Here is a 15270-nt window from a genome sequence, read left to right as displayed (position 1 = left end):
CCAACACAGAACGATAGCTAGGTGTCTGTACCGACTAAAATGGCGACCAAAACGATGACAAGCTCGTCTCAAGTGATTCGACACGGAAGAAGACAGGGACAGGCCAGAACTCCGCCTCCTGCAGGTAGGTTTTCCAACCCCGGGAAATCATTCCAGATTTTCCTTTTATTCTGGGCCATGAATTATACCAGTGGTCTGACGATTATTCCACGAGATACACTCATTGTAAGATAACATAATTTTACTGTATTCATCGTCTACATTTGTATTTTCATGGCCTCGTCTTAATTTATACTCATACTTTTTGTACTGTTTCTAACGTTATGTGTTGCTATTATTATCCAATTTGGATGCCTTGATGCATCAGTCATGGTAACGTTAAGTTTGGTCTGTTTTTATTTCTGAATCTTAAAAATAATGACAATGAAACGAACGTATGTCAATGAGGACTCAGATTATGTCAACCACATGCCATAATTTAATTACATTGCGAAATATAACCATGAAATAACATCTACATGTATTAAACAATTTCCACAGAAGACGTCACAATACTTGACTCGGAGTCTTTCTTATCCAGCCTTTTTATCTACCAAAACATTGAACACAGACTAAGAGATAGATGATCATGAATATATATTTTCTACATCTACAGTTACACCTACAGAGAACGGCCAGCATACAGAGTTCATGGCGCCGGGTGGGACAGATCTCCGAGACGTGATGGTTCTGTCTAAGAAGGATTTTGAGCGGATCCAAGGAACGCTGACATACGGGACTATGCAGAACCGAGAGGCACAGAAAGCACAGCGCATCCGCGAGGACAAGGAGGCTCTCCACTCACGGTCCAAGGATGTGGTCAAGAACTGGGCGAACACTATCGCTGTAAGCCTTCTTTTATACCAAATTCTAAACTGCTGTTTGGTGTACTGTAGTTTAATGAGTTCTACACATTTAGTTTTGTGGTATGTCAACATTTTTCAAAAGAAATTTTAAGCAGTCACCATCAGTGTTGCCTAGGCAAAAATTTTGAAAGGTAATTAGACTCAGGAAATTGGTGTTAGCAAAATACAAAATTGCCCAGGATTTGCAACTAAGTTTGAAAGCAGTCACAAGTTGTCACTAAAATTCCTTTCAGGCATTATAATTGTGCACAAATCACTTTTCTGTTTTCTTTCAAATATAAAAAAAAACTAATCAATCATTTTAATCTTTCCAAACAGGGCCAGCGGCAGAAGAGGCTGGAAGCTCGTAAGATCCGTGAGGATATCGAGGAGGCTGAACGTGTGCAGGTGGACATTGAAGAGGCAAAGTACCAGGCAGAGCAGCGGAGGAAGGCCATAGAGAAGGCCAAAACACAGCAGTACTACCAGACTGACAGGGTCAAGGGCTTCCATGTAAGTGTTGATGTCTAATCTTGTGATTGAACAGTATTTTTCTTGTATAGAGTCAAAGCTGACCAAGAAGACCACTCCAGGGACTGAAAGAATCTCAGCTCTATGTGGACAGGTGGTCACTCTCTTAAAGCTTTTGTCAATGGTAAAAATAATCTCTTGGTTGGCCAGGTAGTCCTTATGTAGAGGTGTAAATGCTCTACATAAGTCTTTACACCTGTACATACTTGTTTTGTACCATCGTATATAATTTTTGTGGGTCACACTGTACACCTGTTAGTTTTGAATCTAACGGTCCTGTGTTTGTTCCCAGGGTGCCCTGCTGCTGACGGAGGTTCTGAAGGAGCGTGACGCGCAGGTGGAACTGAAGCAGGCGAAGGAACGAGCCAATCAGGGCAAAGATAAGGAGCTGCTGCGGAAGTTCCAGGAGGACCGGGAGCGTGCAATCCTGGAGGACCAGATGGCCGCCAGGAAACGCTACGAGGAGAGGGCCACCGTCGCCAACTTCCAGATCAAACAGTACGTTCTCTTACTGCTGTTTTTGTTCATCTAAAACTTTCTGGTTTGATATTAAACTGAGTCACTCTCTTGATTCTCCTGTCAGTTACAATGGATGAGCATCTCTTCCAGATTTGTGCACCCTCATGTGTAAATGAGTCCAATTATGGTGTGACAATGAACATTGCTGTCCGCAATCATTTTTGCTTACCTCCAACTTAGAGGGAAAGTTACTTGATTGCAGAAAAATATCAACTCGCAATTCTGCAGGCGAATATTCAATCTCCTTACCATGAATCACAATATTATTGCAGAGGAAAATGCCTACATCTTCCATCAAAATATCAACTCGCTGCAATTCTTCAGGCAAACATTCAATCTTGTTGTTATGAATCACAATATTAGTTCAAAGGAACATTTCTAATGTTTCTGTTCTTCCATCAGGATCCAGGAGCACCATCAGGCTCTGGAGGCGGAGGACCATGAGGACCGGCGGGAGGGTCAGGAGATCCAGCGGCTGGCCAGGCTGCACGAGTGGGAGCGCAGGAAGCTCGACGACCTGCGCAGACAGGAGAAGATGGAGCTCATGATGGCACATCAGGTAAATAACTTATAAACAAATAGACACCTTGATGAACTGTCTCTTGATTCTCCTGTCAATTACAACTCCTGGAGTATGCTACTGGAAAGAGACACAGTTCAATGGAAGAGACGTTAACCTCATTGTCCCATGCTTGATGAGAGCTTACTTTGAGTGCTTCAAAGAGTCTCCACTACATACATCATTGAGAAAACAATGTACAATGTATTTGTCATTCATACTACACCAGGAATTGTGCTTTTCTCTAATGTTGACTCCATATTTTATGAACAGGAACACACGGCAAACCGTGACGCCATCCGAGCCATTGAGCAGCAGAAGGAGGAGGAGGAAGACGAGGAAATCCGTCTGTTCGCTGCAGCCAAGAAAAAGATGACAAAACTCAGGAGGGAGAGAGAGTCTGAAATGTTCAAGTAAGTCGTGATGATGAGTTAAAGATATTTTCTTAGGCCTACAAATGCTTAGATTTTTTTTAGCTGTTTTGTAAGGCTGTCCTGTGGTGACCCTGCCTCAGAAGCAAGAGGTTATGAGTTCGAATCCCAGCTATGTTGCTCACTCGGCCTGCACGTTGCTGAAAAATGTTGCAGTCCTTAGGACTGTTTTTTTTCTGTCACAACTAAGCTTACTTCAATGACATCTCTTTCCATATCTTTGCATGCTGATTTTTGTCTGTCAAAGATGGATTGGGCAAAATTTTTTGTCTGTCACGAGCAGCAAAATTAAGTCAAAAGACAGATGCTGGCTAGAACACTGCATATTTATATTCTTTCACTAAAGCTACCTGGAAACTCACCGAACAATTACTCTGTTGCCACTGTAGGAAGGTTCAGGACCACCGAGACAAGATGGTGGACCTTCTGTCCCAGCAGCTCAAGAAGAAGGTGGACAACGAGGACGAGCGGATCGCGAAGGCGGTGGCCGAGAACGAGGCAAAGATGGAGGCGGATCGCGTGGAGAAGGAGGAGAAGATCAAGGCAGAGCTGAAGTCCATCGCTGAACACAGGACAGGAGTGGTGAGGACGCTGTCTTAAACTTGGGGGGTTCTAGTCAAGAGCGGTTGCTTGAAGTTCTGAATCAGTAGATCGCTTCATATGTTTGTTTTTAAAAAGATTTTGATTGTAAAACATCATTTAACAGTTGGAATTCCAGAAATACCTCAAATAACCTTCCTCAGGGTTAATTAAAGAATAAAGTTTTAATTGGTATTTGCTACTCTTTGCCACATTGTGATGTTGTGGCAAGGATGTGGTTCCAAACCCAAAGTTTACTGAAATATGGGAAAATAAAATAGCTAATATTACTAGATTTACTAAGAAAGACCTGATGAAATTTGTAGAGGATTAACTTTTAATAACCCATATTATTTTCAACTTTGCAGCTTTCCCAGCAGGAGCAGATGAGAAGAGAGAAGGAGAGGAAGGACCAGGAGGTTCTGGAGCTGAAGATGGAGGCAGACAAGATCTTCCAGGCCAAACAGGAGGAGAGACAACGCAAACAGCTGCAGGACAGGAAGAACCTGGCCGCAACGCACCTCAGACAAGCGGTAGGGGCTGTTTCTAATGTTTTTTTATCTCACTCACTCACTCATTCAATTTCTCAGAGTGCCCCCACCCCTATTAGACTGTTTGTGGTCAAAGACTGCTGTTATTCAAAGCTGAATTCCTGATGTTTGCCTTCTGGTTTAAGCTGGATTCATAGCTTCTGATGTTTGTTGTTTGCTAATGAAACATTCTCTTTTATCCCACAGAGTGTACAGAAACAGCAGCTTGTCACCAAGAAACAAGAAGACCTGGAGTACGACCGCAAGAACTTTGACCTCATCGCCGTCGAGGAGCAGCAGTTCCAGGAGTACGCCGGTCACGTGATCAAGAAGGCGGTCGACGGCGGGAGGAACCCGTACCCGCTCATCAAGGCGGCGCGTGAGGGCGCCGGCGGCGGGAAGGGACCGTTGTTTGACGGGAAGGGAGGGATCCGTCCCAGCTACATGGCGACTGACGGTCAGGGTACGCAGCTGTCGGCTTACCAGGGTCCCACAACTGAGGATGTTAAAAACATACACATCGCTCCCGCAGATAAAGCCAAGAAAAGACTAGGATTTGTATGGTGAAGTCAGTAATCATTGATATGTTGTTAACAAGGTTGTACAGTAATGTATGTTGTCTCATACGTTAAGTGTTGAAATGTCTTCATAAGATTAAAATGCACAGAAATGATACTGAAACATAGCATATACATTGTATCATTGCAATTTACTTTGCAGTTTACATATGCTACAGTTATCGTTTTGTTTGATTTTACGATTCATGAATTCTGGCCATTACTAGAAATATGTCTACATGTATATATTGTGAAGTGTTATGTCAGCAAGATTATTACAAGAAAAACTACTCTTTTGTATATTTTTCATGTAGAAACAGATGGAGATTATTGTAAGCCAGTGCAGTAAACTGTTAAAACAAACCACAGCTTGCATGAAGTAGGAAAGTTTACACTTGCCCTCAGGTTACATTACATGCAGTAAATAAACATGGGTGTAGAAAATAAGATAGACATGTCCTGTGCATGATATGCCAAACTTTAGAGTTACAGTTTGTAACATTTGCCAGTTGCTTGGCTGCTAACAGGCAAGGCTTCCAAGTTATCACAAAGAGATTTATTGCATTGTTTCAAATAAAATGCATCCATCTTGTACAGTCAAGCCTACACATGCTTGGTGTTTCAGTCATTTCTGACACAAATTCTATTATACATGTACATATACTTTTGATAGAGAATAAGTGTGGATGTATAGATGGATGTACATATGTATGTATAGATGGATGGATGGATGGATGGATGAATGGATGGATGAAGGCTACTTCAAATTCAAATATTCAAGTTGTGACTTTTTGGAATGATCTGAGACCGTTATCATCATATCTGTAACAAAAGCATCAGTCAGCCATGCGGCAACTGCAGCGCCCCCTGTGGCTAATCTAGGTACTGCAACCACCTGTTAGCAGGTGATCTGAGCAGTTAGCAGCCGGACACGCCCACTTGCAAAGTTAGACGGGCGCGTTCTAGAATCTTCCACTGTCATGGATCTTTATGTAAGATAAACACAATCAAATACTTATCAGTCTGCATTTTACAAACATTTCCTAAAATTGATCTACTAAACAAAAATACACTCATGACTCACTTGTATCAAGGTAACGTTACCTGCACTACAGACCAATTCTGACCAATGCGATTACACAATTGCTTAAATATATTTAGTCATCCCTGTCTGTATGAATCAAAAATTCCATGCCAACATGTCATCGCCAGGCCAACGATGTCACTCACCGTCCGGGTGAACTTTATCTGATCTAAAGGGTTACACATTGGCAAGGTGCGACGACCTCTAACGTTATACAGTCTACTCCAATCCAAGATGGCGACAGGACTGGGGCATCTACTCTCGATCGGGCTGGGTCTGTTCTACTGCACTACTGGTTTACCCAAGCTCTTCTCTTTCATTCCAGCACACAGAGTTTTGGTAAGGAAAGTCTTCTTTTGTGTGTTTGACAGAACGGTTACGGTTTGTGGATTATTATTTGAAACGTTAACGTTTGTGATTCGGGATCCGAAATCATAGGCGACCAACGCCTATTTGTTCTAAGGGTGCGAAAAGCACGCACTCACTTTAATAAGAATGATAACGTACTCCAAATTGTCATAACACTTCAAAATTCAGTTAAAACTACTATGCATGCCATCGGACCAAGCAGAGTATTTCCACCTTTCTAAAAAAATTGCTCTTATATGATCCGATTACTGTATAGCATTAAAGTTTCTGAAGTACAAATGTATGAGTAAGCAAAAATAGAGTTGCATGTGTCTCGTCTAGCTAAAAGACGGTAAACATACTACAAGATTTTGTGGGTTATGGTTAAAATAATTCAAGAGGAAGGATCACTGACTCTGGCATTACTGTACGTAATGAAATTGATATGAAATAAGGTTCGGAGCGATAAATTTTTCAATGTTACAAATAAACCGCTACCGAAGGTTTTATTAAAAACGGTTGTAAACGCTAGTGTATTCCCTGACGTACAAAACAAACTAAAATAACGTGTCCATGCGAGTTAGACAATTTCCCGTAGTGAATCCAAGGAGATTATGATGGCGTAACGCATTTATTTCAAACCACTACTTGAACTGAGATTCAGAAACTTTGCGCAGAGAAAACCCAGTGTATTGCGCCAGGCCACTGAGCGTACATCTACCTTCAGAGAATATCGGACAAAATCTGACCGACCGACCGAACGCTTGTCCGGTTCGAGAGGTATCTATAAGCGTCACGACAGCAGAGACTCACGTGAGCCAGTGTAATTCTATATGTTTGACCTGACCTTCAATCGGTCACTTATGGCCGACGGCCGATGCAAACCGGACGTCGACAATCTTTTCATCGTACATCCACGAATGTCGAGTTTTTGAATTGACTGAAATTTTGTTAAGAGTGCATGGTTCTCCCGTTTTTGATTTCTGAAAAAAAAAGCCTGTTTTATTTCGCGTTTTAAATCAGTTAGTCGGTCCCCGAAGCTTTTTTTTAAAGTCAGTACAAGTCGGAAAGCAGCATGAAACCATTTTTAACGAGAATGATAAAATTTTCCGGCATACAGTACTTTTCTTTCATCATACCTTAATCATTCGGCCTGGGGGTGTCACGCTTAAGGTAAGTTTTACCTTCGACAGCCCTGACCGACGAAATGGTAAACGAAACTTCGGTCTGATACCCGATGAAAGCTGACCCTCGTAAAAAAGCAGGCCAACAATGGCTGAATACATCAGCGGCGGACTCGGTTTATTCTACGTAGCGGCTGGAGCTGTCAAACTGTTTCCGTTCATTCCTGTACAAGCTAAGCTGGTGAAAATCTGTTATGTTGTTGAACAATGCATGAATGATCCTGCTAGCGGGACTACCATCCGTTTTGTAACGGGGCTCCTTGTTCTCGCCACGGGTCAGCGAGTGCAAGGAGCCCCGTAACAATTGATTAAAACGGATTGCAATGGATTGCAATGGAATCACACTCAGTGTTGTAAAACAGACCCACTGATAATAGAAGAAATTCTCAAATTCTCAGTTTCTTAAGGAGATTTCCCATATTTCCCCTAATCATGGAAAAGGTAACGTTTACTTTCCGGCACCATGGCTTGGGGTATTCAAATTACATGACAATTGTTAATGCTTATAACATCAATGATAGGCTTTAATTGATGCATACTGTTTCTCTCTCTGTTACAGAAAGATGACTTTGTGAAGTTTGCGACAGTGTTTCCCCTGAAGCCGTTGGGAATCGTCCCTAACCCGACCCTGTACATGTACGCTGTGGGAGTGATAGAGTTCGGCGCAGGGGTCATGCTGGGACTGGGTTCACACGAACAACAAGTCACGAGTATGTACCGTTAACTCTCCAACTCTCGCAATTTGTTTCAGTCATTTTTACCCAGCTGTGCCAGTATTTCTGATGTCTACCTGCACCTAACCTGCACTGGTCCATGTACTAGGTATAAGCAGGTTAGTGCAGGGGAAATTGGAGCTGTGCAGGTATTTCCGGTGTCTACCTGCACCTAACCTGTACTGGGCCCCAGATACTATAGAAAGAAGAAAAATTGACAGATTCCTGATTATGATGACAGTGGAAGATTCTTTGATAATATTAAATTGGTGAGTGATTCTTGAATCTTAGTGTACATACAAAAGTTTAACAACTCATGTATTATGTATTATGTACATGTATTAAAGAAATCCTACATGTATTTCTAGGTGCCATGGTCTTATTTGGAATAATGGTGGGAGGACTCTACACACTGGTGTCACTGGGGAGGAAACAGACTGACTGGATCCCTCCAATTGTGTGCATGGCTTTACTGGGGCTGTACCTGTTCCAGACTCTATAGTAGAATTGAGTGCTTAGAACAAATCTTAGGTACAAGAGTTAGGGTACTGTGGCATGGATTACAAACTAGATATCATTTGATTTGTTTTTATTGCTTAATTTTGCTGCAATCATTGCCTGTTGATGCATTCTGTTAGGCCTGCAAATATGATCTCTGCATATATACTCGCGCATAGGCACAGATACTTTTTTCTGTTGGAATCTTTAGGTCTAAGATGACGATGAAAATACAAAACATTCTTGCCCATTGAAACAACTGGACAATTTCATATTTAGCTTTGGCTGTTACATATGATATAATATTATATGTAACTGGAAACATAATATTATCTGATATGGTGTTCACTGTTTGAAAAAGCAGTACTTTACATGTTAAAAGTATCGATTTTTTAACTGAATATTGTGGATACAAGTAGAAGAATCATATAAAAAACCAAGAATTTTGTATCATAACTCCTTACGACGCACTGCATAGAAAATGGTAGAAAAAGTCAAATCTCTTTGTGCAGTCTTCTAGACATCTTTCTCCTCTGCTTCTCTCAGCAAGTACAGACTCTCATCTATAAGGAAACTGTGAAGATGATAACAGACAGTTTTATTGAAAAGAGACACCTTTGTTATTCTTGTGATCAAAATGTGACCAAACTTTTTAAGTACGCTTTTCTGATTAGTATCAATGCCATGTTATATTTCTACAGATTATTAAAAAGTTATCATAATGTTTCCCTTTGAAGTCTTTCTTTTTACAGTATGGAATAATTTTCAGCACCAAGGACAGGCACAATGCATCAAACATAGACAAAGTATCCCAAAGCACATAGGTTATGAAAACAAAAAACAAACAAACAAACCCCACAGAACTCACCTGTACCACAACGGCACCACTGGCGCTGTCCCAGCATGCCACAGTGAGTGGGCATCAAACGTCCACCATATTGGAGGGAAGTCGCCCAGTTCCAGTAGCAGCAGACAGTTGACGGAGACAATCGTGACGATGCACTTCCACATGTACCTCCGCTGTCGCACGTTTCTGAATGCAAACCCCAGCCAACAGAACGCATTCAGCTGCCCTGCAAGAACAGTACAATAAAACATCTCACTCACACTCCAAAATGTAAACACTTTCAAGACTGCAATTAGCAGAGTCCCCTAAAGATGTCACACCCCAGTTTGTTTCATATTTGCATTCGAGGCAGCACACCCTCAAGTTTAGCGACCATCTCAACTTACTGTAACATTAAACATCAGTAGAAAATTGACATTGAAAATCCAGTTTTGCCTCTCCCCCTCAAATCGTTTTGGATGGCACTACTCTACACTGACTGGTAAGGATAACTATCTACATACACTGACTTAATAAAAAAACTCTCCTCAGAACTTACCCACTGCCACATTGGCCAGCATGTTGTAGCCGTAGTCAAACTTGACAAAGCCCAGGTAGTACACATGGGAGCTGAACAGTGCAGCTAGCAGGGCTCCAAATACGGCAGACTCTTTAAAACCACCAAACCTACGAAAAAAAGGATTTTAAGAATACTAGTATGTAACATCTGACATTCAATAAATAAGGTCAAGTTTATGATTTGACATGAAAAAATTTCATCATGACCTTCATCTTCTACAAAACAGAATAGATTATTTTAATGAAATGAAATACCTGGTAAACCACATGAAAAGCTGGAAGACTATCAGTGATGTGGCACAGAAGTAGTCCATTTTCTGGTGGGAAAAGGATTTGATGATTAATTTAATTATGTCATAGTCATAAAGATCTGAGATGGTTCATTTAATTAAAATGTTTCATTCTACAACAAACATACCGCACAAATAAAGTCTGGAAAATACATACTTCTGTGTGTGCTCAAGTGAAACTGAAAATAAAGACAACATGTTTGTATGTACCTCTGTCCATGAAAAGTCCCTGGTGTGAAAAACTGCTGACCAAAACCAGGCATTGATGGAAACCTGAAACAAAGTTGACGTTCTTTCTAACAGTATGTTACAGAACAGAAAGATAAAGAGGAGCAAAAATGGCCCAGAAGTTAAATAAACACATTTACTTGAAAAGATGAAAGGAACAAGAAATGGTTTAATGGTTGTCATTCTACCAGATCAAGCATCAAAGCTTGAGACTTACTGCAGCTAAACAGTGCACCACACTGTACAGTTTGGCATGGCTTGGCACTTTTCTCCTGAACACCCCTATCATCACAACATGGCCCAGTCCATTCAGGATGGAGAAGACAACTGAGGCTGGTTCCTGGATACCAAGTACACGGACAAACGGCCACTGGAAATAAAAAAAGAAGCAATAATTTTACAATATTTTGTCGATGATTGGACCAGTCTTTTGGCCTATGTGTCAATGGAAAGTTTCCAGCACAAAGCACAGGTTTGCTGGTCTGTCTGTTTTGTTTTGTTTCCATGTGTGTCTTTAGGTAGTACTCAGAACCAAGGACAGTGCTATTAGCCTGTGTGTGTTGTTAGAAAGCTTTCAGCACTAAGGACAGGTTCTTTAGCCTGTATGTGTATCTTTGAAGGGCTTTCAGCACCAAAGGCTGGTTTGTAGGCCTTTGTGTCTTTGTTCTGCCTTTGGAAATCTTTCAGCACCAAGGACAGGTCTGTCAGCCTGTGTGCTCCTTGTGTCTTTGGTAGGTTCCAGCACCAAGCACAGGGCCATGCACTCGCCTGTGTTTGTGTGTGTGTGTGCCTTTGGGAGGATTCCAGTACCAGGAATACAGCTGTTGCCCCATGTGTGTGTACAAAATCAGTAAAACTTCAGTGTAAGGCACAAAAAATAATTACAACAGTGTTCTTCCTCCCTGACCCAAATGATGCTAAAATCAACCTCACCTTTCCGTAAAACTGTGGTACGACAGCCCTGGGGTCAGCCTGTATCTTCTCCACTGTTCTCCACATGCAGCCATATTTACACTCCTCCTGACAGTACCAGCCCAACATCAACATGTACATCGGCTGCTGTTGCCCAAACCTCTCCAGGGCCCTCCCTGTACAGGGAATGAATGAAGGGATGAATGGAAAATAAAGAAAAGAACAAAATAAAGTAATGAATGCATGAATAAAAGTTTTAGTACATAACGGTGAGTGAAATCACAGAAAATAACGGGAAATGGTGTAACCACGGACTGACAGGAAGGTCTAATTAGAAGTCAAAACTGTCTAACCATAGGCTGGGAGGAAGTTACAATAGAATGTGCACAAAATCAGTCAGAAATTCACACAGTTATGAATAAAAACAATCTAAACATCTTTGATTTCTTAATCTTGTGCAAGAAATTGCAGCTGTTAAATCCTACTCCAAATAGAATACCTGTGCAGTTGTTCTTCCAACAACCAGAGAGACATCTCTGGAAGGGCCTGGACAGGTCCCCCAGGGAAGCAATGGATCCTGGGATTGCCCAGAATATACATAGCAATCCCAGAATGCCTTGCATCCTCTGCTGGAAGACCCTAGTGAGAAAAAATAACTGTCACTGATTGGTCAGTTCAAAACTTATCCGTACTGATTTAAACATGTATGGCCAACTATTAAGTTTTACAAATGTACTTTGTAAAAGTCACCAATATAGGATCTTGAAGAAATGGTTGCAATAGACAAGACAGAATTCTTAATGCTAAAAGTTAAGTATGTTTTGTTAACTTTTGATATTTCCTACATACCCTCATTGCAGAAAACAGAGAAGAAAACACCATGAAAGAAAGTCTAATGATTTTATTCTCACAAAAAGTAATTCAGAAGATTTCTGTAATTTTCAATGTCAATGTTATATCCTTACATATCTGTCATGTAACATACAGTTACATATGTATATTTGTTATTATTTACACAACTTCTATAAATAGCTGTGAGCAACAACAAAAATGTACAAAGGTTTAATTCACATCCTGTGTTGTACATTGCACTTGTTATTGATTCAAATCTATTTATCTGTGATAGCTAGGCAGGCAGTTCTGAAAAGTTAGTACATAGTAGGTAGTCAATAATGTAGTATAACAGGTATATATAAAATTACATTTCGTAACACAAGTTTTCACAGCTACTAGAGTTAAGTAAAAAAATCATGACATCTTCAGTTGTGTTTGTCTCAGCTGTTCTCTGCAGTCATCAATCAGGAAACTGAAAGAGAAAAACATGAAAGTTAGAACTTTCAGAAAATATATTTGATATCAATTCTTTTAAGTTAGACTTAGAGTGGCCGTTGTTAAAAGAAATAGTGTTACAATCTATGGAACTACACATATATCTACTAGCAAGTACCTTTAAGTTAGCCTTTTCCCCACTGCTTTAAACCTTTTGGCACCAAATTTGCAATTTTTTCCAGATAAGTCAGCAGGATGAAGGTTCAATTTTTACACAAACAACAGGTGCACACACCTGTACCATAGAACCACCACTGGTGCTGTCCCAGCATGCCACAGCGCATGGCCGTCAAACGTCCACCATATTGGAGAGAAGTCTCCGACCTCTAACAGTCCAAAAAGGTTAACAAGGACGATGGCGGTGCCGCATTTCCACATGTGCCGCTGCTTTCTGTTCTTCACTGCCAGACCCAACCAGAAGGCTCCATTCACTACAGCTAAACATGAGGATGTGGAAAACCAAAGACTATGAGACAAGCTCTCTAATTGGTCGAACTGTCAACTGTCTCTGATTGGTTGAACAGTCAAATCACTAATCATAAAGAATCAGTGCATGTACATATACACAAATCTTCTGACTGAATATGGCAACATTTTGACAGACTCACCTACTGTGACCATGACCTTCATGTTGTACCCATAGTCAAAGCTAACAGCAGACAGGTAGTACACATGGCCAGCAAACAGTCTGAGCAAGACAACTCCAAACAGCAAGGACTTCCAGAAACCACCAAAACACCTGCAAAACAATGAAGTAAGTATTTTCTACAAATACTTTAAACAATATACACAACAAAAGGTTAGCTCCTCTGGGGCACTTTTCAAGCCTTGAAAATTACCTGCACCAGACAATTGTTTTAGAATAAAGGATTTTGGGCCTTGCCAAAGTATGAAGATCAGATTCAACTTACCTTCTAAAACAGTGAAACAGTTGGTAGAGAATGATGGATGTTGCACTGAAGTAATCCAGTCTCTGTAACAGGTAGATTTGAAACAAAATATGTTGAAAGACTAAGCAACTTCCAAGGGATCTTTTTCCTGTAGCAGCAACATTACAACTGATAACAGTTATGGTAATCAGAAAAATGGCAATTCATCGTACCTGTTATACTTCAATTTACAAAAAGCAAACCACACTGAAGTTACAGTACTAAACATACCTCTGTCCACACTAGGTCCCTAGTATGGAACACAGTGGACCATACCCATGCATTAACAGCTACCTGAAAGTGAAAAACAGAAAAATTTCTTAGCTATACATTTGGCAAAGATACTCACATTACATCATATACAACGTAATACATGTAGCATCATTCAACTGTCTCAACCTATATAAGATACTAGTATGAGAACAGAACTCACCAAAGCGTACACATTGACAGTCCAGTACAGAGGTGCTTCTTTGGGCACTCTGGACCTGAACACCCCCACCATGATGAGATGGGCCAGTCCATTCAGAACAGAGAACACCACTGAAGCTGGCTCTTGGGCTCCCAACACTCTAACAAATGGCCACTGGGAAATCAAGAGAAAACATCATGTTACAAGAAATCAGAGCCTTTAGATTCGAAGTCAACCAAAAGACTACCTTGCCAACTTGCAAACTGGCAAAAGTGGCAAATAGGTCTTGTGGTCAGGGTTGTTGACTCAGAATCTGAAGGTTCTGGGTTAAAATCCATGGCGGGCCATAGTGACGAAAATTTGAATAAATAAACTGGATAAGCTTAGAGCTTACTTTTCCATAAAACTGTGGCACATCTTTTCCAACCCTCTGAAACACTTCCACTGTTTCCCACATACACGTGTACTTGCACTCTTCATAACAGTCCCAGCCAAGCAGGGTCATGTAGCGAGGCTGGTTTGTGTTGAAGTGCACTAGTCCGGTTCCTCGGCACTTTGTGTTCTCACAAGTCTGTAGACAGGAGAGGAAACTGTATGACCTGTCACCTAGAGAAGCAAGGCATGCTGGGAGGCTGGCAGCAATGATGGTGACTACTGCAATGATATCCATTTTCTACAAGATGTTGCTCCAGGTCCAGAAGTTGTTTTTTTTTCTTTGCACCTGAAAAAACAATGAAGCTGATATCAGTAACGAAACAATGATTCATAATTTCATATCGTAACCAAACTAATCCAAAAACAATCAATCAAAATAAATCAATAAATGAATATTATGTTAATATTTTTGTTAGAAATGGGGGGAAAGAATAGGAGTTAGCGAGCTTTTACTTAAGAAAAATAAAGCCAGCAGAGAGAATAAACAACAAAAAGCTTCTTGCTTGAGTCCCAGATGACTGTCTGAATCTGAAGAAATACACACTTGCAAAGTTGCACCCAGGAGTAACAGAGTTATAACTTCAATACTCACCCTGGATGATAAAAAAAAAACTTTGATGAAATCTGCCAGCTGGTGACCTTAGAATAGCTCCAAATAACTGAATGAAAATTAAACTTAGGGTTTGAAATACCCACTCTCACGCTCTGGTGATACTAGTACAAGTCCTGGTTTCTACATGCGAGATATACATAGAAATTGGGCAAACTGTAGCTGTAGTTCAGTAAAATGCAAGAAAATATACTTGAGGTATACTAATCAATCATTCATTACATGACCATCACAACTTCTGACTTGAAAGTTATAGTGGGTGTGGCTGCTAGGTATCAATGTTATGACCTCTTGACTCATAAT

The 15270-nt window shown here is 40.7% G+C and overlaps 2 protein-coding genes and 1 pseudogene across 3 annotated transcripts; 2 read left to right on the top strand and 1 right to left on the bottom strand.

Annotated features, from left to right (window-relative positions):
- Window positions 1–590: 590 nt before the first annotated feature.
- LOC109474565 (coiled-coil domain-containing protein 173-like) lies at window positions 591–5196 on the top strand. Its single transcript, XM_019774898.1, has 8 exons — window positions 591–885; window positions 1224–1397; window positions 1708–1913; window positions 2337–2493; window positions 2767–2906; window positions 3314–3506; window positions 3872–4036; window positions 4241–5196. The coding sequence occupies exons 1-8, from the start codon at window positions 691–693 to the stop codon at window positions 4598–4600; spliced, it is 1590 nt and encodes a 529-aa protein (XP_019630457.1). The 5' UTR covers window positions 591–690; the 3' UTR covers window positions 4601–5196.
- A 679-nt stretch (window positions 5197–5875) lies between these two features.
- LOC109474624 (transmembrane protein 35B-like) lies at window positions 5876–9127 on the top strand. Of its 2 annotated transcripts, none has more exons than XM_019774971.1 (3): window positions 5876–6013; window positions 7766–7916; window positions 8288–9123. In XM_019774971.1, the coding sequence occupies exons 1-3, from the start codon at window positions 5909–5911 to the stop codon at window positions 8419–8421; spliced, it is 390 nt and encodes a 129-aa protein (XP_019630530.1). In that variant the 5' UTR covers window positions 5876–5908; the 3' UTR covers window positions 8422–9123. The 2 variants fall into 2 exon arrangements, with proteins under 2 accessions (XP_019630530.1, XP_019630531.1); XM_019774972.1 differs by lacking the exon at window positions 5876–6013 and adding an exon at window positions 7279–7387 and having other exon boundaries at window positions 8288–9127.
- LOC109474442 lies at window positions 8533–15267 on the bottom strand (annotated as a pseudogene).
- Window positions 15268–15270: the final 3 nt, after the last annotated feature.

Source organism: Branchiostoma belcheri, unplaced genomic scaffold, assembly GCF_001625305.1.
Source record: "Branchiostoma belcheri isolate BF01 breed outbred unplaced genomic scaffold, Haploidv18h27 scaffold31, whole genome shotgun sequence".
Taxonomy (NCBI): Eukaryota; Metazoa; Chordata; class Leptocardii; order Amphioxiformes; family Branchiostomatidae; genus Branchiostoma; species Branchiostoma belcheri.
The sequence above is the reverse complement of the archived record's forward strand: the minus strand, read 5'-3'. Positions and strand labels throughout refer to the sequence as shown.

Excerpts from the sequence above, each read along its gene's own strand:
- LOC109474565 (XM_019774898.1), top strand. The coding sequence starts at position 691 with ATGGCGCCGGGTGGGACAGATCTCCGAGACGTGATGGTTCTGTCTAAG. Across the intron at positions 886-1,223 it reads ACTGGGCGAACACTATCGCT|GGCCAGCGGCAGAAGAGGCT; the intron begins GTAAGCCTTCTT and ends CTTTCCAAACAG. Across the intron at positions 1,398-1,707 it reads ACAGGGTCAAGGGCTTCCAT|GGTGCCCTGCTGCTGACGGA; the intron begins GTAAGTGTTGAT and ends GTTTGTTCCCAG.
- LOC109474624 (XM_019774971.1), top strand. The coding sequence starts at position 5,909 with ATGGCGACAGGACTGGGGCATCTACTCTCGATCGGGCTGGGTCTGTTC. Across the intron at positions 6,014-7,765 it reads TTCCAGCACACAGAGTTTTG|AAAGATGACTTTGTGAAGTT; the intron begins GTAAGGAAAGTC and ends TCTCTGTTACAG. Across the intron at positions 7,917-8,287 it reads ACACGAACAACAAGTCACGA|GTGCCATGGTCTTATTTGGA; the intron begins GTATGTACCGTT and ends ATGTATTTCTAG.